The sequence below is a fragment of the Cydia strobilella genome, chromosome 5, assembly GCF_947568885.1.
Source record: "Cydia strobilella chromosome 5, ilCydStro3.1, whole genome shotgun sequence".
In the NCBI taxonomy this organism is placed as follows: domain Eukaryota; kingdom Metazoa; phylum Arthropoda; class Insecta; order Lepidoptera; family Tortricidae; genus Cydia; species Cydia strobilella.
This window is the reverse complement of record NC_086045.1, coordinates 3182528-3208116: the sequence shown is the minus strand read 5'-3', so window position 1 is coordinate 3208116 and position 25589 is coordinate 3182528. Positions and strand designations below refer to the sequence as shown.

Sequence of the window (25589 nt, the reverse complement as noted above, 5' to 3'; positions counted from 1 at the left end):
ACAGCCTTTTAATTATTAAGAATTCGTTTCTAAACCCACTTGGCAAATTTAAGAAAAGTTGTGCGTCAAGCCTCAAAAAAAATGCTCTTAGAAAAAAATACAAAAAGATGGTGTAAAATTATGTATCTTGCAAAATATTTATTTATTTAAACTTTATTGCACATAAAATTATAAGTACAAATGGCGGACTTAATGCCATAAGGCATTCTCTACCAGTCAACCACTACACACACAAATACACTGCCAAGAAAAGGGTTAATATTAAAAAACATCTCCTTAAATACCGTGAACGTCTGACGCAATTCTATCACGGAGTTTACTGGGTCGAGACTGGACCACATAATCCACATACTTTACATTCTACGGCTAATGTGAACGGAACTTTTTGTGGACATGTTACACGTATACCTGTTTTTTATACCACGTCGGTGGCAAACAAGCGTACGGCCCGCCTGCAACTCCAGAGGTAACGCGCATGTAATGCCGACCATTTTAAATACCTCTCGCGTAGAACACGATGGTTCCTATGAGTCCATTCTTATATGGGGTGAGACTTGAACTCACGGCCGGCGATAGCGGATCTCATGGTGCTGCGCGTACTGATAGTCAACAGAACCGGGTACACCATAGTGAGATACACGCATGATGCTCAATTTAAATCTTAGGTAACTAAGTTTTAGCTTTCTTCTTACCTTAGGGTGACGCATCTGCTGTTGTTGCTGTGTATACTGATAGTCGACAGAGCCGGGTACACTGTCGTTGGGTACACGCATGATGCACTCATTGACATTTCAGTGAACTTATTTTTAGAGTTTAAATAGTATCATAACAAATTTACTATTATTTTCAAAGGAATGATACAATTTGTGTGGGTATTCTTGAAGAAATTGTCAGGTAAATCAAATTTTAAGTTTTGTCCATATTCACCCCAGCTATCCCTAGTCACCCCGGTTGACGGAAACTTATTTTTAGTTTGTATCTTACCTTAGGGTACCGGATCTCATGGTGCTGCGTGTATTGATAGTCGACAGAGCCGGGTACACCGTAGTGGGGTACACGCATGATGCGAACATTCGTGTCGTCGAACGTGACGTACGCTAAGTGCTCGCCGTCAGCTGAGAACCACATCGCGTTGTTGGAGCCGAATACCTCCTCTGAAAATTAAAGGAGTAGGTATTTCAAGTAAAATCAAATATAATTTAATTTCAGACAACAAAGACCTTACATCTTATACCTATAAACGAGCAATTCTTGTATATTATATGTGACGTTTTCAACCAAAAGGTACCACATTGTCGCTTGTCGATAAGGTTGATTTCAAATTGAATGGAAATAGCGCCTTATTGACGACCGACAATAAGTACCCTTTTGGTTGAGAATGACATATACATAGGTACATTTATATACTTTGGGGATCTCGGAAACGGCTCTAACAATCTCGATGAAACTTTCTATATGGGAGTTTTCTAGTACGTCCTATCTCTGGGAAAACGCGATCGATCGATCTCCCATATACGAATATAATAAACGAACAAAAATAATGATAATTTTAAAAATAAAAGAACATTTTGTAAGGTGCATCCAGAATTCCCGGTGTAAAGTAAGGACGGCACAGGGTTTCGTAGGTACCTTGACCCGCCTGTTCCTATCTGTACGCATGTGGATAATTAAATTGCCGGCCCGGTGTCATGCCAGCGGTCAATGCTACTGTGAGAGCGATAAAGCAATATAATTATGCACGTAGGATAGAGATAGGAAATGGCGGATACAAGACGATACAAGCGCGAGTACGTTGAGAATGACGAATTACCTTCATAAACCCAATCAGCAGCGGTATCATGGTCGCCTTTTTGTCACTTGTCGTATCATGCGTCACTTTCGCACTTACGTACTTGTTAGAGCGTGACAGGTATGGTGACAAATGATAAACAGCCGTCCATCTTAGCTCCGCAGGAATGCTATTATAAATGACATAAAACTACCCACTCGTCGTAATCTGCACAGGGTTCTCAGTCAAATTAGCCTGATAGTATATGTTGTTTGTATACACAAAGGCTAGGGAGGTCCCAGATGGCCCGCAGAAGAAGTTCTGGAGGATCTTTCAGTGTTTCTTACTTTTGTTCAGGAGTTAAGCCTAAAAACCCTGTTCTTTAGTTGACAAATTTTATGTGTAGGTACCCAAAATGATATTATCTACTTTTTGTTGCTTTGGGCAACCAAGACTTTCTTTAAGAACCATGGCTTTTTAACACCTTATAGTTACAAAAATCCCTTTTAGGATGGTTGCGCTCTTATCATCTATAAGATCATGCATCATGCTTCACTTATTAGAACATGACGGCGACGATTAGACACAACCATCATAGGCCAATGGGGCACATTAAGAGACGATACAAGCGCGAGTACGTTGAGAACGACGAATTACCTTCATAAACCCAGTCAGGTATTCCATTATAAATGACATACAACTGCCCACTCGTCGTAATCTGCACCGGGTCCTCAGTCAAATTAGTCTAATAGTATATGTTGTTTGTATACACAAAGGCTAGGGAGGTCCCAGATGGCCCGCAGAAGAAGTTCAGTGTATCTTATTGTTGTTCAGGAGTTAAGGCTAAAAACCCTGTTCTTTAGAAATTAATTGTCAAATTTTAGGTGTAGCCAAAATGCTATTATCTACTTTTTGTTGCTTTGGGCAATCGAGACTTTCTTTAAGAACCATGGCTTTTTAACACCTTATAGTTCCAAAAATCCCTTTTAGGATGGTTGCGCTCTTATCATCTATAAGATCATGCATCATGCTTCACTTATTAGAACGTGACGGCGACGATTAGACACAACCATCATAGGCCAATGGGACACGTTAAGAGACGATACAAGCGCGAGTAAGTTCAGAATGACGAATTACCTTCATAAACCCAGTCAGGTATGCCATTATAAATGACATACAACTGCCCACTCGTCGTAATCTGCACCGGGTCCTCAGTCAAATTAGCCTGATAGTATATGTTGTTAGTATACACGAAGGCTAGGGAGGTCCCAGATGGTCCCCATATGAAGTTTTGTAGGAATCCATCGGTACTGCGGGCGACGGTGGGGGGGAGGATATCTTTGGTTTCCCCTGTGTTGATGTCGAAAGCGGTGTAGCGGGCGAGGTAACTGTATCTGTATACCTGGAATATGGAAAAAGATTTTCGGTTAACTAAAAAACTCCAGTATTATATAGACTAGAATATTTTAAATAGATCGTCGCCCAGATTTATAGTAGGTACTTAGATAAATAAATATTATAGGACAATAAAATTGTACACAGATCGTCCTAGTTCCGCAGTAGGGCTCAATAAGGTTTGGTGCAAGACGACGATATACAGTGTGGAAAAAAAGTATGGGCCCTGGAGGGAAAGTCCCTTAAAACCTTAAGTTAGCTCATTTTACTTAAAGGAAACATTCCTTAATTTATAAAAAGAAACAAAGCATTCCTTATATCGTTCGGAGGTCAAATGAAACATATCGATAAAATAAATAATGATTGAGCTAAAATATCTTCGAAGTCAACTGTTCAATAAATACCTACTTACACGTTTTTTTGTTTACTCCCAATACGGAGCCTCGAGTTTCACTTGAATAAACACCCACCGTTTACACAATACGAACATGGTATTGATACAAATTAGCTCAATTGACAGAGACTAGTCATTTAATACAGACAGGTGGACAATATTACGTTCCGAATTGTCATGTATAATTTCTACCAACGAAGTCAATACTAATTATATTAGAAGTCGTAGGAATTTGAAGCTTATATTCAGTGGAAAAGCGATTATTGTGCTCGACGTAGCAAAAATACAAACGTTCTTGTGATAATGTCAACTAGGTACCTAATTTCTCACTTCAATATTTTGCCATATCAAGTTTTGCGGAGTTTATCATCCTAAAAGAATTATATATCATAGCCACCAGTCCGATGCAATTGTCCTGCATACAGCCGAAAAAAATGTATATGTGTGTGGTGGTCAAAAAAAGTCGTTCTCAAAAAAATACGAAAACATGATTAAAAATTCGGTCAGGATCCTTATCAGACACAGACAGGAAGTTAGGGTATCGCTAGGTGGCGATGGCACATACAGTCATCATTTACAACAATAACAAATAATTCAAAAACCGCCCAAGTGCAAGTCGGACTCGCGCACGAAGGGTTCCGTACCATTACGCAAAAAACGGCAAAAAAATTACGTTTGTTGTATGGGAGCCCCACTTAACTATTATTTTATTCTGTTTTTAGTATTTGTAGTTACAGCATCAACAGAAATACATCATCTGTGAAAATTTCAACTGTCTAGCTATCACGGTTCATGAGATACAGCCTGGTGACAGACAGACGGACGGACGGACGGACGGACAGCGAAGTCTTAGTAATAGGGACCCGTTTTTACCCCTTGGGTACGGAACCCTAAAAACATGACTTTCTAAGTGAATCGTCAGTCTTTATTAACGTCTCGTCTCTGGCTTTATTCAATTTCGTTTCCTTAATAATTGGTAGCGAAGCCGTGCCTCGTAACTAATAGAGTTTCAGAAAATAAAGTGCACTTAAGGCGAGTGACCTAGATGTTAATTGGTTTTTTTGTCATTTATTGATCACTCACTTAGTGTCAGGGTTATTATTTGCAAAAAAGTTAGGTTTTAGGGTCAACTAGGGATGCACTTTTCATGTTTGTTAGTGAATACAATTTTTAAGTTTCGGATATGAGGAGGATCGGCCTGGTGGTGGGGATGAAAACGTATGTACAGTCGCCATGAGATATATCGAGTGCCCAGGGTGCTCAAAAATATCTGAACACGCACTCTAATGCCTTGAAAATAGAGGCTTGCTCAAATATTTGTGGCATGCTCAAATATAACTGATGGCGACTGTATATCTGTATGAATCGGGGTGAACAACTACATATGTATACTTAGAACTTGAGTAGCGGGCTTTACTTAATATAATAGTAGAGTGATCGAATTTAAACTGTCGTGAGACATACTAAATGAATGAGAGACCTAGGCTCTCCGAAACATGTCGCGCGAGTGACTGAGTAAAAACACGTGAGTTAAAACGTAAAATTAACTAAATACTCTTGAGTAAAAATAGCACAAGAAAATGCACCAAAAGGGTACTCATACAAATAGAACCACCAACACACATAAATACGCCCCCGCCAGCGCGACGGATCGTATTATATCGTAATGTACAGCGAGCTGCAAAAGTGCATAACCACTTTATGAATAGATTCCATTCAAATCCCACAAGCTACGGCACTGCGCTGTATGTGTATTACAATGCTGCTACAAGCTAACGCTACTTGCGTTCCGTCAGTGTGTACAACTGCATAGAACACGATACAATACAAAATACTCACGGGCACTACGCTGTACGCTAACGCTACTTGCGTTCCGTCTGGTGATAGCTCGGTGAAGCGAGACGACTGCTGTAAGACCTGCAACATTATTTACATTACAGTATTATAAACTTCTTGATCATCGTCATACCTATATCAGCCTTATATCGATTAGAACCTTTCTTTGTGTACCGTAAAATGTTGCCTATGTTGCTTCAGAATTCGACATTTAATATAAAATTTGAAATAAAACTATGAAAACGGATTATATCGCGTATATTGAATTTATAATCCGTTTTCATCGTTTTATTTCATGCCTTCATGAGTAACTATCGCGGTAACCGAAGGCAATGTTAAAATTTGAAATTATTTAATTATGGTAGGTATTTTGATATATATTGCCGATTTAAAATATAAATAACGAAAGTTGAAATTTTTTTCAACTTTTTGCGCAACCGTAAGTTTGTTAAGCATTAACTAGATTTAGTTTTTTTTTTTGATTTCTAATAATATAAATAAGCCCCCTTCAAGTTCATACTCTTAACGTAATCCGTAACGTATTCGCTGTCTTGTGCTTACAATTTTAGTAAATTACTTACAAGTGAAATTTCCTACTTTAGGCTACTATCTAATATATCTAGTAGATATTATCTACTACCTATCTATAGTAAAGCAGGGGTCAAAACCGGTTTTATGCAAAAACTTCGAAATAACTATATTATATGAAATAAAACTATGAAAACGGATTATATCGCGTATATTGAATTTATAATACATCCCGACGTTTCGAACCCTTTACAGCGTTTGTGGTCAACGGGTGACTACGGAAAAATTACAAAGTGCAAAAATACCCACATACTTAAATAATGAACAATCATAGACTATAAAACTTTAAGGCTGGTTGTACATGCAAAATCGGTTCATAAGGCTAGTTATATATATGTATGTAGGTATAACTAGCCTTATGAACCGATTTTGCATGTACAACCAGCCTTAAAGTTAACAAAGAACGAAAGAATACCGTTTTCATTCCCATACAAAAAATACCGGTATCCGATCCCCGTAGTAGTTTCATTTCATTACAAAGAGATGGAAACGTGATTTCTTATGGACCACTTCATTAATTAAACAGCTAATCTGTCTCCTAGCGACCCTCTTGGGTCTTGGTTGCCATGGCAACGCTAAGAGACATTAAGGCAATTTAGAATCTGAGATTTTATGTTAACTTCGTACTCAACTTCGTTCATTCACTGTGGTCTCGGAAGTTGGAAGACGTATTTAAATTTTGTGAAATGAAATGGTGATTTCCATGCACCGAGTTGAGAATATGTACAAAAAAATCAGAAATCTTGAAAAAACGTCAACAGATTGTAATGATAGTGGCGGATTGCGAGTCATGATGACACGTAGGTATATTAGGCCAGAAAAAAAAGGTATAGAGGGAAATGCTTGAACACAATTTTTGACTTCGTAACTTTGTTTGGACTAGTTAGGAGGTGAACATATCAAAAGTCCCCGGCCATAACCCTGGTGCTGGGGGGACAGGGGGGTTTGAAGGTTCCGTTTTTCGGTTTTTCGATTATATCTCGGAAACTATGCGTCTGAGCGACTTAGCCACTTATACAAAATGAAAAGATATTTAATTTGTTACAAGTTTCATTCAGTCAAGTTTTTCGATATCTTGTATAGTTTTTGAGATATCCGCTCTTGAAGGTTTATTTAGGGCTCTCATTTTTATCTTGATTATCTACATCAGTGAAGCTGCTAGGCCGAGTTTGGGATCGTTTTCGTATAAATCGGGGGTGCTGAATTCATTTATGGTTTCAACATTGACACCATTCCTAAGTAAAAACATACCTAAGTAAAAACATATAAACTTTTCCAAGTCCAAACAAAGCTACGAAATTAAAAATTGTGTTCCTAGCATTTCCCTCTATACCTTCTTATTGCTTGGCCTATATCGATAAATGCCGAACGTAAAAAAACGACCAAGTGCGAGTTGGTCTCGCGCACGATGGGTTCCGTACCATTACGCAAAAAAACTGCTAATAAATCACGTTTGTTGTATGGGAGACCCACTTAAATATTTATTTTATTCTGTTTTTAGTATTTGTTGTGATATCGGAAACAGAAATACATCATCTGTGAAAATTTCAACTGTCTAGCGATCACGGTTGATGAGATACAGCCTGGTGACAGATAGAAGGACGGTAAAAATCTCGGAAATTTTGAGAATGTGTGACTTGCACATATATCGATATATTTTATAACTGTAGATTCACTCCACAAAACAATCCTGCAGAAAGAATTATAAGAGTAGTAGTTACTGCCATAGCATTCTATGTAGGTAGGGACCATCGCAAATGGGCAGAGGAGTTGAGTTACTATAATAGTAATTTAAACGCCCACGATCGAGTTTTCTCTCAGGTTACACAAACTTAGGTACCTCAGAAGTATTGGAGATCAAGATGGTAGTGCTGTCCGAGTCCAAGTCGAAAAGTACTAAGTCGCCATTTTCATTGCGGAACAAAATGTCACTTTCTGGAATTAAAAACAATGATTAAGTAAATATAATAATAAAATACTGATGTACCGTTAACAAGAAATATATTCGGTATCAAAAAAAAAACGGGTAAAGTTAGGACGCTAAGCGCGAAGAATTTCGCGTCTCTATCGCACGCGCGTAATTATATAGCTGTCTCGCCCAAGATGCCGGTGGTCAATGATACGCTGCGTCTTACGTAACGCAGACGCTTGCGTAAGACGCTGCGGCGAACAACTCGCGAACACGAAGCGAAGCGACGCGCCGCGGCGGGCCCACGGCGTTCGCGCTCGCAACGAGATCGCCCACGTAGGACACTACTAGGTATCAAAGGATTGATTCACCCGCGCCGCATCGCGTTCGCGTGTTGTTCGCTTACGTAGTACGCTGCGTGTGCAAGCGGGACAGACGACAGCAGATGAGAACAGGCGGGTCAATGTACGAGATTATTCGCGCTTAGCGTCCTTACTTTATATTGTTTAAAGAAAATGTAGTAAATTTATGCCATGCAATTTTTTTGGATTGGCGCTTTCTCCATTTTTGGCGCCAAGCTAAAAAAATAACGAAAAAAAAATAGGTTGCTCCCTATTTGTGTTAGTCAGAATACAATTTCATTTTTTTATATATTTCGTTGTTAGCAAACAAACATACGGCCCGGCTGATGGTAAGCGATCACCTTAGCCTATGGACGTCAAATATTCCAGGGGTGTCACATACGCGTTACCGACACTTTAGAAATCTGTACACTAGCCCCTGGAGAAAACCTCGGCAGGAAGCTCATTCCAGAGAGTCCGCGCGAAGAAATTCCGCTTAAACCCGCACAAAAAAATAATAATATACATATTGTATTTAAAAAGATGATCAGTATTTTTTTGTTACAACTTGAATGTATTACCAATAATTTACCTACTCGACTCGTAATTACTTCATAACGCTTTTGTCTGTAAATATAGTGATTCATCGCTGTTATCAGTTTTTATGTGACCTAGGTATAGGTAATTCCCGGTGTAAAATGAGAACGGTGTCGATTACGACAGGTTATTTCGGAGATGGGGTAATCCTTCATATTCCGTTTGTATCGAGAATCGAAATTGTGTAAAAATATTTTCCATTACTTACGTCAAAATCCAGGGAGGAAAATGAGGACTACTTTTGTATGGAGAATCGATCGTCCCCTGTCCTCTTAATGCGAATTTTTGCAATTTTAAACTTTTTCTAAAAAACGAAACCACAGAAAAGAAATCTTACTACCGAAACTGCTAACAAAATTTCACGAGAATCAGTTGAGAAATGCGACTTGCAGAGAAGAAACGAATACGAAAGTATATTTGCCCAAGCTAAAACGGAGATCTTCGGTAAAGCTAGGCCAATTACCTGAAGTCCAAGACCCATTAAAGGAGGGCGGAGAGAACACGCCATTGATGACGTCCTCTAATTCTATTGGCTGTTCTTCTGGCTCCGGAGGTTCCGTTTCCGTTTCCGGTTCCGGTGTCGGCGCCACCGTTGGCGGTTGCACCTAAAAAGGTGGAAGTTTTAATACAATACTTCAATGATAAATTTAATATTAAATGATATTTAACCCTTCGCATGACAATTTCCCGCACATGGACATGTCTATTTGAAATGCAATGAATCGACAGAAAGTTATATCTACCTAAGAGCGTTTTCACATTGTCCGATATCGGATGTCGGAAGGAAGATATTTATATGTGTTTCTCTGTATTTATTTATGCATTTAATAAATCATTCAAAGGGTTACGCAAAAAATCGCGTCGGTAAGCTAACGAATGGCTCTCGATAAAGCTCCTGGTCAGGGATCGGAACCGGTTTTTTGCAATTACTTCGAAATAGCCATATTTTTCGAACTATGTTATACTCGAAATGTAAGACCCAGTTGTGTTTTTAGGTAACGACTTCGTATTATTAGATTGCCCAATTAGAAATGGAATAATTAACAAAGAACGAAAAAATACCGTTTCCGTTCCCATACAAAAATACCTGTATCCGATCCCTGCTGCTGGTTATATGAGCTGAGCGTAATATATGACTAATGTTACTGAGAGACAAAAAGGTACAAGTTTCAAAATTCTGAATTTACTCTAGTTTTTAGTCATGTTACCGGAAAATTATAAAATATCAGTACCTAAATGAAGTTTTAAATGTCTTGGTAGTAATATCGTTGAGGTACAAACTACATGAAATTAAATGGAGTAAAGTCAACTATGTGGCTACCACTATAGTTTGGCACTGACATGAACGCTATCGAGAACGTAAATTACTTTCTACGCATCTCGCTCGTACTAGCATATTAGTGCGAGCGAGATGTATGAGTAAATTACGTAGATATTAGCGTATATGTCAGTTTTGACAGTGACTCATGGTATGAGCTCTGAAGTTAGCAGAAATTAAATTAAATGTGAAGTTTTAAGTGGTGATCGGTGTTGGGTACACATACTGTAAATACTATATTTAAGTTTATCTTGTAGTGACTGTTTGTTTACCTAAATAAATAAAATAAAAAAGTTATAAATGTGGTAGCCATACCGTAGGGGGTACAGTAGTCGGTGGCGTCACTGTAGAAGGGCGGTCCGTAGTCACGGGCGACGAGCCTCCCTCATTCCCTGACAGCACGACTACTAGCGTCACGACTATAGCGAAAGTTATAAATGTGGTAGCCATACCGTAGGGGGTACAGTAGTCGGTGGTGTCACTGTTGTAGGGCGGTCCGTAGTCACGGGCGACGAGCCTCCCTCATTCCCTGACAGCACGACTACCAGCGTCACGACTACAGCGATTACGGCCACCATGGCTACGAAGCCGACTATGTACGTGACTGTCTTTTTCTTTGCTGAGGCTACCAGGACCTGAAAAAGGAGGAAATATTAAATAAAGGACTCGCCCACCGAGGGTTTCGTACTTTTTAGTATTTGTTGTTATAGCGGCAACAGAAATACATCATCTGTGAAAATTTCAACTCTGTAGCTATCACGGTTCATGAGATACAGTCTGGTGACAGACAGACAGACAGACGGACAGTGGAGTCTTAGTATTTTTACAACGTTTTGCAGCAAAAAGAACTTCTTCCGATTGTCGTGCGTTGGGAATAGCATATATTATGTATGCTTTATCTATATGTATGTAAAGCATTTCATGTCAAGCATTCCATGTTCTCCCTCAGCAAAAATTTTGAAAAAAATACATATTATAGGACGTTAGTGGGAGTTTTACCAGTGAAAAAATTAGAGCGGTCTCTAACGTGAAAGTAAAAAAAAAAAACTGAAAAGTTTAATTGGATTTTGCTATAATGTATATTAACTATAAAACTCCCGTGAGACTCAAACATATTAGATTATTTTAAAACGGGTCACTCACGCATAATTAAGTCGAATAGCTCGAATCTTAATAATACGTGAGTGGCCCGTTTTAAAATAATCTAATGAAAAATGAAAAATATATCTACCTTATTTTGCACACACAAAGATGGGAATTTGCAGATGGAGTATACATGAGGTCCAGGTTGCGCGCATACAGCGGTACATTTATAACAGTATGAACAGGGGTCCCCAAACTAGGCATAGCCTGTATCTTGGGCGACCAGTTAGTGAATTAAAAACTAGATTCAAAAAAAGTATGTCTAAAGGTAAAGATAGGTGCTAATGCTAATAACCTTAGCTACTAGGGATTTACGTTGGTCAGTCTGTCAGTCAAGTCTCTTAATCTAAGTGTAATATATAATATATCTAAACACACGTTTGTTTTATATTGACGAATATAGTTCCCCCTGCATTCTTCGTTATATATCATCATTCGCTTGCCCTTGTCCCATTCACTTGGGGTCGGCGCAGCATGTCTTTTTCTTCCATACCTCTCTGTCACCCGTCATCTCATCATTCACTTGCGTTAGTTTCATATCATCTTTCACACAGTCCATCCACCTTTTCCTCGGTTTTCCTCTCCTCGTACCTCCCTCCTCTATTCTTCGTTATATATATTATTATAATATCCTGTACGCAAATAATAATAATTAACATACCCTTTTTGAACGCACACAAATCCGCACGCTAATCTTCACCGTTTCATTTTGCACTAACTTAAGAACAATACACGGCACCACTTAGAATGATCTCACGACATAAAATGACTGGTATCTTTTAAATCAGTTCGTACTCGTAGTAGCTTCAGGGTTATCTGTGAAAGGTTATCTTCTCTGTAGTGACAGAGAGAAGCGAATTCATATAGAGGTTTAATCTCCGCTGCGTGACTTATTATTGTTGTAGATGGCGCTATTATTTTTGACGACCGTATGGAAGGTAGAGGTAAGGAAATGAATCTTCATGTTTCAAAAAGTGACCGTAAAAAACAGTAAATAGGCGGCGCCACCATACACTGAAGTACCTAGACCATGCACCTAGTATTTTATTTTCTATAGATGTGCACCCGTGCGACCGTGAGGGACGGCACATACGCAATGCGACAAAATTAAAAACACTATTTCATCTCTACATTATTATACCTCTATGGTTCATGTCATAGAGTCTCCTTTAAATTACAATACTCTTTGGTCTCAGAGCCTACCTAGCGCCACCGGAGAGATTATGAACTATTATTTAAAGCTGAAAGCGGTCACTTTTGCAAAAATTCTGGCATAAGAGATTGGCATCCTTTCTATACCATCCATAGACGACCATTATGGCCTAAGCAGTAGTGACACTAATGATGACACTGCCTATGAAGCCGATGGTTCTGGGTTCAAATCCCGGTAAGGGCATTTATTTGTGTGATGAGCACGGATATTTGTTCCTGAGTCTTTAGTGTTTTCTATGTATTTAATTATTTATTATGTGTTTATTTTTAGTAATGCGTCTGTGGAAGATGTGAAGTTCATGTTTTAATTTTTTTAAATAGCACTAACATTTTACGCACCAAGGTAATATGAAAAACATAAACAGCGCCACCTACCAACGGCAATGATAAAGCACGCAATATTATGCGAAGGTTAAAAGTCTTTATTAATTTATTTATCTTTGGCAACATGAAAAACCAGTTTAAATGAGATCAACAAACTATTAAAAGCTTAATGCTTTACTATAGAGGTGACATTTGAGTGCAGATTGTGCAAAAAGTACCTAGTGCCGTTTTTGTCAGTGCCCATTAAGGAAAAAACTGTTTATAATTACACACTGTGTGTTTTAAAAGTTTCAAAACACACAATCATCCTTATTGTCTTGTGCTTTAAAGTGCATTTTCGAACCACTTTCGGTAGATATGTTTTCACACAAAACAGACTGGTTTTCTGGATTTGATTTTTATTATAGGATAATAGCGAGTAACTGTCAAAATCATGATTTTTTTATTTACATACAAGATATATACAGTGGTAGGTACTACTATAATAAATTAATAACTAGCTTAAATCTAAAATAGCCCCTTGAGGCATTGTACCAAGGATGCTGGCGGCATATCCTCGCTGTATCGCAATGCCGATACGTTGTGCGAGGAAGCCGCCAGCTCTACTGTCACCAGTTACGTCAACCAGAGTGTCAAAAGCACAAAACTTAACCATAAATTTTAGGTCTGTGGTCAAAAGTGTATTTTAAACCATACTTTTATTTTGAGAAGTTTTTTGGTTACCTTCCGACTTCCGACTTAATCATCAGCTCCATGTTAGTATACACCATTGTCATCGGAATTAAGGAACTAGGTACGCCAAATTTATATTATCGCTAACTCAATCAGACACTGGGAAGTAGGTCAAATTTAAGTTACAAGTTTTGAATCAAAAATATAAATGTATATTCTAGTTACATTATTATACGACGACCGGTCTGGCCTAGTGGGTAGTAACCCTGCCTGAGTATGAAGCCGGTGGTCCCGGGCTCGAATCCTGGTAAGGGCAATTATTTGTGTCATGAACACAGATGTTCCTGAGTCATGGGTGTTGTAAATATATTATATTAAATTCTTGAACTGTAAAGTCACCCGTTGACCACGAACGCTGTAAAGGGTTCGAAACGTCGGGATGTATTATAAATTCAATATACGCGATATAATCCGTTTTCATAGTTTTATTTCTTGAGTAATATCATAAATCATTACAATTGGTAAATTTTTGGGCATCTTGAACTTAGAAATGTCGATAAGAGGCTGACCACTGATGCCTTTATCCTAGTAAGTCTACACTAGTTGTATTAAAATATTTTTACCTGGTCACTGGTGCCCATCTCCATCGTGGAATTGCTGTTATCTTGAGCCATGGTGAGATATTCTCCTCACCTGAAATTTAAAAAAAAAACTGTTTACAACCTGTTGAGGATTGTAGAAGGACCAGGCAGAATAAAAAATTGTTTAAAAATAGAAATGTACTGTATTCTGCCACACAAGTACATATATAAAAATTAGAAAATTATGTTGCTTGTTTCAAGTTCAAAGTTGCAATGTCACAACGTTAGCTAGAGAGAATATCATCAACAGAGGTCGCCCCCGTCTCGCCGCAGTCTCCGGTGAAGCCTTGCGTTTCGTTACAACATGCCCGCCCACGTTGAAAGCTTGGTCTTTCAACTGAAGAGTTAATTTTCGACTGGCAGTGGACATATTTTGCTGAACGCACGACGGATGATCCCAGACGACGTCCTGATGTCGGCCACGCGATTGATGCCATCAGATCCAGGGATGACGCTAACTATTCTGCCGAGCTTCCATTTCATTGGAGGCAGGTTGTCTTCTTTGACGACGACCATGGTATCGGTAGCCAGTTGACCCTTGGCTTGCCTCCATTTGGTTCGCTCCTGAAGTTCAGAAACATATTCTTTATACCAGCGAACCCAGTAGTGTTGCCTCAATTGTTCGATCCTCTGGTACCGTGTCAGTCTCAATGGAGGAATCTCTGTCAGACAGGGAGTCGGAAGAGCTGTGAGTGGTCGTCCAATTAAAAAATGGCCTGGAGTAAGTGGTAGCAGATCAGAAGGATCGCTGGTTAAAGGAGTAAGAGGCCTTGAATTTAAAATTGCCTCTATTTGACACAGTGCGCAATAAATCTCTTCAAAGGTTAAATGACAGTTACCTAAGACTCTAACTAAATGGTGTTTAGTGGATTTTACCCCGGCTTCCCACAAACCGCCAAAGTGTGGTGAATATGGTGGAATAAAGTGAAACCTAATGCCGGCATTGGCTGCAGACTCAGATAACGTCTTCGCATGGCTGGTAAGGAATCTCTTTAAATCATTGTACGCCCCGACAAACTGGGTTCCATTGTCGGAGTATATGTCAGAAGGTAAACCGCGGCGACTAACGAATCGCTTCAACGCCGCCATGTAACCTTCCGCAGACAAGTCACTACATAGCTCAAGGTGTACACATTTAGTTTTAAAACACACAAAGATCACGATGTATACCTTTATGGTTTGACTACCACGACCCTTTCGAGACGCAGCCAGTATAGGACCGGCATAATCTACGCCAACAACCTCGAAAGGAAAGCCTGGCGTTACTCGCGGTGAGGGTAAGTTGCCCATAAGTGGCGCAATAGTTGCACCGCGCATACGAGTGCACAGGATGCATTTGTAATATGTTGACCTAGCTTGTGTACGACCACCGATTGGCCAATAGGTAGACTTTACGTATGCTAGCATGGCTTGAGGTCCCGCGTGTAACAAAATGATGTGAACGGCATTGAAATATGTCACCGTTATAAAATGCCCTTTCGGCAAGATAGCTGGGTGCTTTTTATCAAAGCTAAAAGGCCCGTTTCTAAGTCTTCCGCCTACACGCATAAGTCCTTCAGAATCCACAAAAGGATTCAGCTTTGTAAGCGGATCTTTGGCTTTGAGTACAGTTTTATTTTTAACATCATCATATGAGCAAAATGATTCTATCTGCGCTAATTTTACTAAAATATTCATAGCCGCATGAAGTTCTTTAGTGTTAAGGAATCCTGAATTTCTCACACTACCCGGTCGTGCGTTATTGATAAACCGTAGAACGTAAGCGGTGACTCGTTTGAGTTTGGTAAAATTGGAAAACTTCGTAAGATTCAATTCTGATAGCGGTCGGTAGCGGGAACTATCTAGTACAGCTTCGCTCGCTACATTTGCAGTGATTACCTCAGCCTTAACTTCATCGCTATCCTTGCTCGCGTGGTGATTTTTGGGCCAGTCCTCTTCGTCATTACGTAGGAATGCTGGACCGTTCCACCAAATATCAGCCGCAGCAATTGAACCCGCATCAAGGCCGCGTGAGACCAGATCCGCTGGATTGTCCTTAGTAGGTACGTGTCGCCAAGGCCAACCGCCAGTGATTTCGAGTATATCAGCTACGCGATTTCGTACGAATACTTTGAGTTGGGTTGGTAGCATTCTAAGCCATCCTAACACGATCATGGAATCGGTCCAAAATGTACAACTGTCTGCTTTCATGCGAAGTGATATTAGCGCTTTTTGGTAAAGCTGTGCTCCGATCAAAGCTCCGCATAATTCCATCCGCGGAATAGTTACCGGCCGAAGTGGAGCTACCCTACTCTTTGACATGAGTAACCGAGTAACTACTCCTGTGTTAGTGATAGTACGTACGTACAAACAAGCTCCGTACGCAGATTGAGATGCATCCGTAAAAATGTGGAATTCCACTCGCGACGCGTGGATTCCTACGACACTACGAGGAATGCATAAGTGGTTTAATTCCGGTAAAGACATTGTTATACTATGCCATTTTTGAGAAATCTCTTGAGGCACTTCATCATCCCAAGAAACTCGAGAAAGCCATAAAAGCTGTAGCAGGATTTTACCCTGAATGACAACCGGCGATAAAAGACCTAGAGGGTCAAATATTTTTGCTATTGTGGAGAGGATAAACCGCTTGGTTATTTTTTCAGGGTGTTTTCCAAAGTCGATAGTAAAATACAAGACATCGGCTCCACTTTTCCAACCTAGCCCTAGCGTCTTACTTTCGTCCAAGTTGCCTAGATTTAGATTTCTAGAGTCGTCATTATGTTCAGTTATGAGCCTAGGTTCATTTGAACGCCACTTGCGTAAATTCATACCGGCACTTTTAAGTACTGCACTAACCTGAGTTATAATGCTGGTGGCCTCTTGCTCAGTATCAGACCCGGACAAAAAGTCATCCATGTAAAAGTCATGGGCAATGATTTCAGTGAGCCGAGGGTCCGAGCAGTCCAGTGATAACTGTTTAAGGCACCTAACAGCTAAGAACGGAGCACTGGCCGTACCGTAGGTGACCGTATTTAATTTGTATACGCACAGAGGTTCAGATGGATCCTTGCGCCAAATGATTTGTTGCAAATACCTATCGTCAGGGTGCACGACTATCCTCCTATACATTTTTTCCACGTCAGCCGTGTACACAAAGCGGTATTGCCTAAACCGTAACAAGATAGCTATGAGATCGTCCTGAATAGTAGGTCCTACATACTGAATGTCGTTCAGCGTTACTCCGGTAGACGTGCGCGCACTAGCGTTGAATACGACCCGGAGCTTTGTCGTGAGGCTAGATAGCCGTAACACGCCGTGAAAAGGCAAAAAGTTTCCTACTATCTCATTGGAAGTAACCTTGGACATGTCTCCCAAAGTCTCGTATTCGTTCATAAAATCTTTGTACATCGGCTTTAATTGCGGCTGCCGTTCTAGTCTGCGCTCTAACGACAGGAAACATTGTTTTGCCCGCTCGTAAGAATCGCCCAACGAAGATGCAGGCTGCTTTAAAGGATACCTAACCATAAACCTACCGTCCGGTAACCGAGAGGTATTTTTAACAAAGTGTTCCTCGCAAGCCCGTTCATCGTTGGTATAATAAGCCGTCGCGGGTTTTATTGTTGCTTCGTCTAACTTCCAAAAACGCGTCAATTCGTCATCTTGATTATTCATCTGAACAAAATTGCAACAAATGCTTTTAGAGTTAAGATTACCAGCATTATGACCCGACACTACCCAACCTAGTTTGGTCTCATAAACTATGGGCTTGTTTCGTCCCAATTTAAATTTATCGTTACCTACTAATTCCCAAAAGACCTCGGCGCCAAGAAGAAGATCTATAGCTGCCGGCGAGTGGAACTGAGGATCAGCCAAGACTAAATGTTTAGGTATGTCTAGCAATGATACATTTACCTTTTCCAAAGGTAAGTCGCATGTAGCTTGTGGAACTACGTAAAATGACCTTTTCATGCTAAAACTTTTGTCAAACAAAGATGAAAACCTTGCGTCACATAATTTATGTAGGGTCGACTTAATATTTTGAATACCAGTTAAAGACACATTTACCTCCCTAATAGGTAAGTTCAGTTTTTTGCAAAAGTCAGCTCTAATAAAATTAGGTGAAGACCCATTGTCCAAAAATGCGCGCGCCATGTGTGGTTTACCGTCGCGATCATATACTTCTACTAGCGCAGTAGATAGTATGACTTGACCTTCTAAAGCAGGATGGGCCGGCAACAAGAAACTGCCGTTAGCACTGCAGCCGGGGTCAGGTGCAGGCTCGTCGTGCTCGCTCGGACTGCTAGGAGTCACTTCTATCGCCGGCATTGCTACTGGAGCCTTCGACGGTAACCTATCCACGTGTATAAGTGAGCTATGACGTAATGAACACGACTTGCACGGACCACGTCTACAATACTTCGCTATGTGCCCGGGTTTTAAGCAATTCAAACATACTTTCATCCCTTGAACCTTATCTGCACGTTCTTGATTAGATAACGCGAGAAAGTCGGGGCATTCAAATAACCAATGACCACGCTTACATAACGGACATTCATATGTAAAAAGTGGGCTACTCACAGTATCGGTTTCACGTTCATCTAGTCCTACGAAACATTTTTCCTTTACCCGTTGCACGGCGGAGCGCGCGTGCGCCGCGGAGGCAGCGCCGGCGCCGGCGGCGAGCGGCCAGGACGCGCGACGTTCGGGGCCATCCATCGCCATGGTTTCCAATAGATCCGCACGATCGCTGAGGAAATGTATGATAGCATCGAAAGTAATTGTTTCGCAACTAGGCACAAACTCCTCCCACTCTCGTCTCGTAACATTGTCAAGTTTTTGACATATTATATACACTAATAATGTGTCCCAATGGGTGGTTGGTTCATCAAGGGTCGCTAACGCACGTATATTTTTGCATATCGCGTCAATAAGATGCCGAATAGCTGTCGATGACTCCTTGGTAATTGGGGTTATATTAAATATGGCCTTGATATGATTATTCACCAATAACCGCTTATTGTTGTATCTGTCGCATAATAATTGCCAAGCTATTTTATAGTTACTACTAGATAATGCTAATGATTGTACAATTACCGCGGCACTGCCTTCTAATGAAGCCCGCAAATAATGAAACTTGTTTACATCATCGATGGAGTCGTCATTATTAATCAAACTATCAAATGTGTCGCGAAACTCAAGCCATGTATCATACGAGCCTCCAAATTTGGGTAAAGTAATGGTAGGTAACTTACATTTTACATGTGGATGACGCCGTGTATTATTGTCGGAAACCCCATCGCTAGGCGCGACCTTGGTATGCATGGTTACTAATTCCTTAGCCGCCGCGACTGACGAGTAGTACAGATCCTCGAAATCAGACCTCTCGTTCAATTGGGCCTCGTCATCCTCCGCCATATACTCCAACTTGGTTTGAATCTCGTCATACGTGTTGTAAACACATTCTAATTTAGCAATCCGAAGTTGCAGTTCCGTCACCTGAGCCGCACACCATACTTTTTCGGCTAACTCGCGTATATAACCTGAAAATTTAGTTAATCGCGACTTAATATGACCCCTCTTCTTAGTTAACTCTTTAAACAAGGCTTCATCCATCTTAAATTGCACTTAGTATTTACCTTCTTAGCACTATCAACACTCTGTTTCACCAAAAACACCAGCACAATGAACCGGGAACATAAACAAACACTTTCTTACGAATTTAATGCTAATTACTCCGATGTTGTTTACTATAAGCAGGCCGGCTAAGTTATGGCGATAAGTACCTATGTCGGCCGGGCGCACCGTTAGATACCTATGGCAAAAAAACGTTTATCGGCGCTCGACCGATGCACTTATTATGCAATTATGTAATTGAGATTTATTTGAGTTTTAAAGTATGATTTATTTGTATCGTGGTTTTTTAAATAGGTTACGGTTATTGTTTAAAGGCCTAATATAGGGTTTTTAAGCATAAGTTTCTTTGTAAATTGTGTCAAATAGAGGAATATTATAGAAAATAGTTATTAATGCTTCTTACGTAAAATGATTGACATATATTAAAGGAACGGACTCACTTTTAGCTCTTCTTAACCTGTTCACTCCTTATCGACGTCGTCGGATTGTAGTTTTCCGGAATAACGGTAGAACAGTTGAGCACTTCGTAGCTGATGGATGAAGATATAGCCGCCTCGGGATGTTTCAAGCTGCACTCCTCACTGGAAAGCCGGTATGTTGGATGCGCAGGAAATATTCCACACGATGCGTTTCTTCTTTGTCTCAGCCGTAATGGCGGTCCTTGGACCTTAATATCTCGTAGCTCGCTGATTCAAATAATTATCCGGCTCGAAGGACCATGTTGAGGATTGTAGAAGGACCAGGCAGAATAAAAAATTGTTTAAAAATAGAAATGTACTGTATTCTGCCACACAAGTACATATATAAAAATTAGAAAATTATGTTGCTTGTTTCAAGTTCAAAGTTGCAATGTCACAACGTTAGCTAGAGAGAATATCATCAACAGAGGTCGCCCCCGTCTCGCCGCAGTCTCCGGTGAAGCCTTGCGTTTCGTTACAACACAACCATCAAAACTAAAAAAAACAATACTAATCCTAATTTAGAGCTAAAATCCTTCTTCTGCGAGCCTTGCGACATTATTAAAGCGTTTTCAAATTGTCCGATTCGATATCGGATGTCGGAAGGAAGTAAAATGTAAGATATGTGTTTCTCTGTATTTATTTATGCGTTTAATAAATCATTAATACTAAAAAACGATAATTAACGCAAAAAGACGGACTTAATGCCAATGGCACTCTCTTGCTGTTTTTGTCAAAGGCGCCTTCCTACATCCGATATCGGAAAGGCGCTTCCGATAAATTCAGCCATGTCGGAGCCCCCCGTCAGCTGTCGGACCAATAATATTTGTTTGTGAGCGTATGTGTAGGCATAATGCTTGTTGTAGTGTGCGTGACCGTTATTGAGGGCGCCCGGGCGCGCCCCCGCGGCGTGACTACGCGGATGTAGGATCCTACATCCGATATCGGATCGGACAATGCAGCTGTTGCGGCGGCAACAACGACGCCTTAAGTGTAACGCATTTTTATATTATTTTCGTGTGCACGCATAACGCATAAGCAATAACCTTTTTAACAATATTTTAGACAAAACACGTTTATCCAACATCAATTAGAAGCTGCAAAATAAACTCCGCACTTTCTTATTCTTTTAACAACAGTGTTCATATAATTTGAAATACCGTGTTTGCATAGTTATTTCTGACTGTACAATCTACATAACATATCCTGCATTGTATCCGGAACGTTAAGGCCTCATAACCGCTTGACTCGGCTCAGTTGCTGGTTTCATGCATTTTCTATTAGCCCTTCAACACTACTCGACGTTGAGAAGTGAGTGTTCTCATAGCGAGCGAGTCTAAGCAAGATTATGTCATGATTTATTTATGTTTACATGACAGATAGCAGTTGAATAATAATCCTAATGTGGCAACATCATTGCGTTACCCCGATTAGGTAGTTGGGAAAATACCTGGCAGCACGGTACGGCTACGGACTTAATGCCAGTGGCACTCTCCTGCAGCGGTTTTTGTCATAGGCGCCTTCCGACATCCGATATCGGAACGGCGCTTCCGATAAATTCAGCCATGTCGTAGCCCCCCGTCAGCTGTTGGACCGATAATATTTGTTTGTGTGTATGTGTAGGCATAATGCTTGTTGTAGTGTGCGTGACCGCTAAAGACGGCGCCCGGGCGCGCCTTCGCGGCCTGACTACGCGGATGTCGGATCCTACATCCGATATCGGATCGGACAATGTGAAAACGATATCAGGCCCACTATGTACTCGCCTGTGTTCGGTAAGCGACTGGAACTACATTGGTGTGATGTAGCTTTAAATATTACAACGGTTCATGCTAGTTTTGAGGTTCTGAAGGATCTAGGTCGGAACAGAGACAGATAAATTATAAGGACAGTTGCCCATTAGGTGGCGTTTCTTGTAGTAGAAGTAGATGATGCCACTTTTCCAACCTCGAGTGGGGAGCCGGCGATGCTAAATGTGTTACTCGAGCGTCGTAGAGAATCGAAAAGATGATAAGAAGAAAAAGTTTTTTTTAGCGAGCAGGAAAGCGTCTACAATTTTTTTTTTAATTTCGGGGGGTTGGTGGAGGATTAGAAATCTCTCAATTTTTCAAACAGGGCCGTGTTGCATAATAAACTACAACTAATATTACAAGCGGAACTCCTTTTCTAACACGGCGGAGATTAAGAGTAACATAGCCACTGGTAAAGTAATGCTCCTAAATACTGCTTGCCGTGAGTCGAAAATGTCAATATCTTTGTGTTTAAATACCAATTCATTATACTGGCGACACATTCTGACGATTGCATTGTAAAAAGAGGTATTATTTCTGTAGACCTGAAGGGCGAAAGTCTTAGGAGCACGGGATCTAAATCGAGGAGTATTGAACGTAACTAGGGATATTAGGCCTGGCGAGTCAATTTTGTGATGTAGAAGTTTGTGAAGGAATAATAAGTCCTGTGAGAGACGACGAGATTCAAGAGAGGAGATGTCAAGTGTTTGTAGTCTCTGTTCATAACTAATCAGAAATATTTGTTATATTTTATCATTATCATAGCGTAATTATTATCTATCAATTCATATCAACCGGGTATCAGAAGTATCAATAGATGCCATAAAATAATTAACATGATACGGTATAATCGTTTTAGTATTCTGGGGCAGTAAATTCGGTTTGTCTTTGAACTGGCTAGAAATAATGAAGTTGTTAACAAAAATCATACAAATGCCGAAAATTTTTCGTATCAAAAAATATATTTTGTACTTTTACCTAATCAGAACACGATACTGAATATTATGCCCTTAAACGGATCCCCACTATTTTTGTTACACCTTCCTACCTAGATACCGGAGTGTCGGATCGGACCGATGTTTACGAGTACGCCAATATCGGAAATCCGGTATTGGAACTTTTTACTTTCGTCTTTAAAAAAGTCATGCAATACGACGAAAACTGCGATTATCTATAGCGCCATCTTCGTTTATGCATTTACAATCACATTGTAATTGGTAATGCATACAAATTAAGATAAATGTAATTACATACACTTGCCTAATCACATGAGATATCTCGTTAATTATGTTTAAACGAGCGTGTAGTCACGAAACGAAATTAACGCGCTAAACAATTATCGTCTTGTTAGATTCATAATTAACTTGATATTTCAGGCCAATTCGAACGTACAACACTAACATTTGAATGTTGTCAGTTATCTTATCTTATCTTATGGTTTTCGGGGACCCTTGCGGATACACTTTGACCCATAAGGGATCTTTTGTGCAGTTACCCCCTAGGAAAGATCCGTCAACGAATCAAGATCTTTTCCATCATCTCCATGTGCCGGATGATGGAGCACATAGGCAGCATTTTGAATTCCTTTGGTTCTATATAGCCTACTTGGAGTAGTCCTTCATTCTTTGTCTGGCGAGGGCGTGACATTCATGTTGTACTGTCTCTTCCTCTTCGCCACACATACGACAATCGGTGTTGTCAGTATCCCATCTTGGCCAGAATTCCTTTGACCCCGTAATGGCCAGTAAACACCCCTAACATCTGAATTATGTCAGTTATCATGCAATTCGCTCATAGGTCCGTCCGCGTATTGGCACGTACGCGTAACGCGAAACCACAGACCTAAAATTTATGCTTACGCATACGCGAAACGTACGATAACTAAATGATATCATTCAGATATCATTCTAATGTCAGTATACGTTCAAATTGGCCTCTTTGTTGACTACAGCGACTATAATCACATAATTAGCACATAATATCTCATGCCTGAAAATACGCGTGGTTTTAAAATCACAATGGGCTACATGTATGTAAAATATTTTGTTTGTTAAATAAACACGTTTAACAACACGAAATTAATCCAAATATGTGCCGCAATTTTTTGTAACATTTTAATCATAATCATAATCAAAGATAAATAAAAAAGATAAAGAAAAAAGATAAAGATAAAGTTAAGATAAGTTTTTTGTGAAGATATTCGGTTATTGCCTCCTTTTTGTAATAAGATAAGATAAATTTATTTGCATTAATTATGGTAGCTAACAGGGTGTTACATAGCACTAATTAGGTATAAAGTTTATAAATTAAACGCCTGGTCAAATTCTGGTTATTTTTTCAATGAGTTAAGAAAAAATAACCAGAATTTGTAGTTTTAAAACACAATGGGCTACATGCATGTAAAATATTTTATGTGTGTTAAAAAAACACGTTCAACAACACGAAATTAATCCAATTATGTGCCGCAATTTTTTGTACCATTTCTGTAAAGATATTCGATTATTGCCTCCTTTTTGTAATAAGATAAGATATAATTTATTTGCATGAATTATGGTAGCTAACAGGGTGTTACATAGCACTAATTAGGTATCAAGTTTATAAATTAAACGCCTGGTCAAATTCTGGTTATTTTTTCAATGAGTTAAGAAAAAACCAAGTGCGAGTCGGACTCACGCACCGAGGGTTCCGTAGTTTTTACGATACAGTCTGGTGACAGACGGACAGACAGACAAACAGACAAACAGACAGACAGACAGACAAACAGACAGACAGACAGCGAAGTCTTAGTAATAGGGTCCCGTTTTTACCCTTTGGGTACGGAGCCCTAAAAATCAGAATATTTTGTATCATGCATGTTTTATGATTTGTATTGGATGGGGCAATATTTAAATCTAGGAACCTAGGGTTAAAGTATCTATTGATTGTCATTGGATAAAACAGTCTTTGGCTCATATTTTCATATATAAAAGCTGTCAAAATACCTAATACAAAATTAAATAATCGACCATTATTGGAAGAACGACAAAAGGGTAATTCACACGAATTTTAATATTAAAAACATGCCACAGCATTGTTGTCTTCTGCAGTCTAAGTAAGAAAATACTAATACCGAAATACAATCGTCACTTCAACGGCAGCATGCCTGCTTCCGCATTTCCTGTTCAACCCCAATGGTATTATAGTCGGGATCTTTTGGCATGGCTTATATTTCTTGATCCGTTTACAAAGATCAAAAAGTTATAAAAAATACGCAACCCCCCGTCAAAATAAACAAGAATTTAATGTTTAATTGTGGTCTAGTGAAACTAACCGTGAATCATTCAAAACTCTTATTTTAATAGTAATGTTTAATTAAAATTACAGTGAACAAGTTTGAGAACAAATACAATTATTTTATTAAATATTTTGATTGTTTTTTTTTTCTTTAATATATGACATTTATTACAGTTTTTAAAATTACAGTATTTTTTGTAGGTAATTTGCAGTTAGTGTTAGCTTAGTTTTATTCAGTAAGTAAACAAGTTAGTTATTGCGGTATTTTCACTAAAATACTCAAATGTTATTATGCTCAAAAACACTTTTTTTTA

General features: G+C 39.5%; 2 protein-coding genes across 3 annotated transcripts in view; both read right to left on the bottom strand.

The window, feature by feature from the left end:
* LOC134741328 (venom dipeptidyl peptidase 4-like) overlaps positions 1-25589 on the bottom strand; it is a 66377-nt gene that overhangs the window by 15023 nt on the left and 25765 nt on the right. Inside the window, exons 2-8 of the mRNA XM_063674079.1 lie at positions 14121-14190; positions 10599-10781; positions 9292-9433; positions 7822-7916; positions 5397-5474; positions 2906-3170; positions 985-1154 (exon numbers count right to left, since the gene is read on the bottom strand). Of these exons, the coding sequence (XP_063530149.1) occupies positions 985-1154; positions 2906-3170; positions 5397-5474; positions 7822-7916; positions 9292-9433; positions 10599-10781; positions 14121-14171 (984 nt within the window). The 5' untranslated portion in view covers positions 14172-14190. The remainder of the gene's footprint in view (positions 1-984; positions 1155-2905; positions 3171-5396; positions 5475-7821; positions 7917-9291; positions 9434-10598; positions 10782-14120; positions 14191-25589) is intronic.
* LOC134741303 (uncharacterized) lies at positions 14216-20645 on the bottom strand. 2 transcript variants are annotated; one of them, XM_063674044.1, is made up of 2 exons: positions 19757-20645; positions 14216-19660 (listed from the first exon to the last, which is right to left on the bottom strand). In XM_063674044.1, the coding sequence occupies exon 2, from the start codon at positions 19533-19535 to the stop codon at positions 14484-14486; it is 5052 nt and encodes a 1683-aa protein (XP_063530114.1). In that variant the 5' UTR covers positions 19536-19660; positions 19757-20645; the 3' UTR covers positions 14216-14483. The 2 variants fall into 2 exon arrangements, with proteins under 2 accessions (XP_063530114.1, XP_063530116.1); XM_063674046.1 differs by having other exon boundaries at positions 14220-14702; positions 18699-20634.

What these genes read in the sequence shown, in the direction of transcription:
- LOC134741303 (XM_063674044.1), bottom strand. Translation starts at nt 19,535, where the DNA reads ATGGCGGAGGATGACGAGGCCCAATTGAACGAGAGGTCTGATTTCGAG.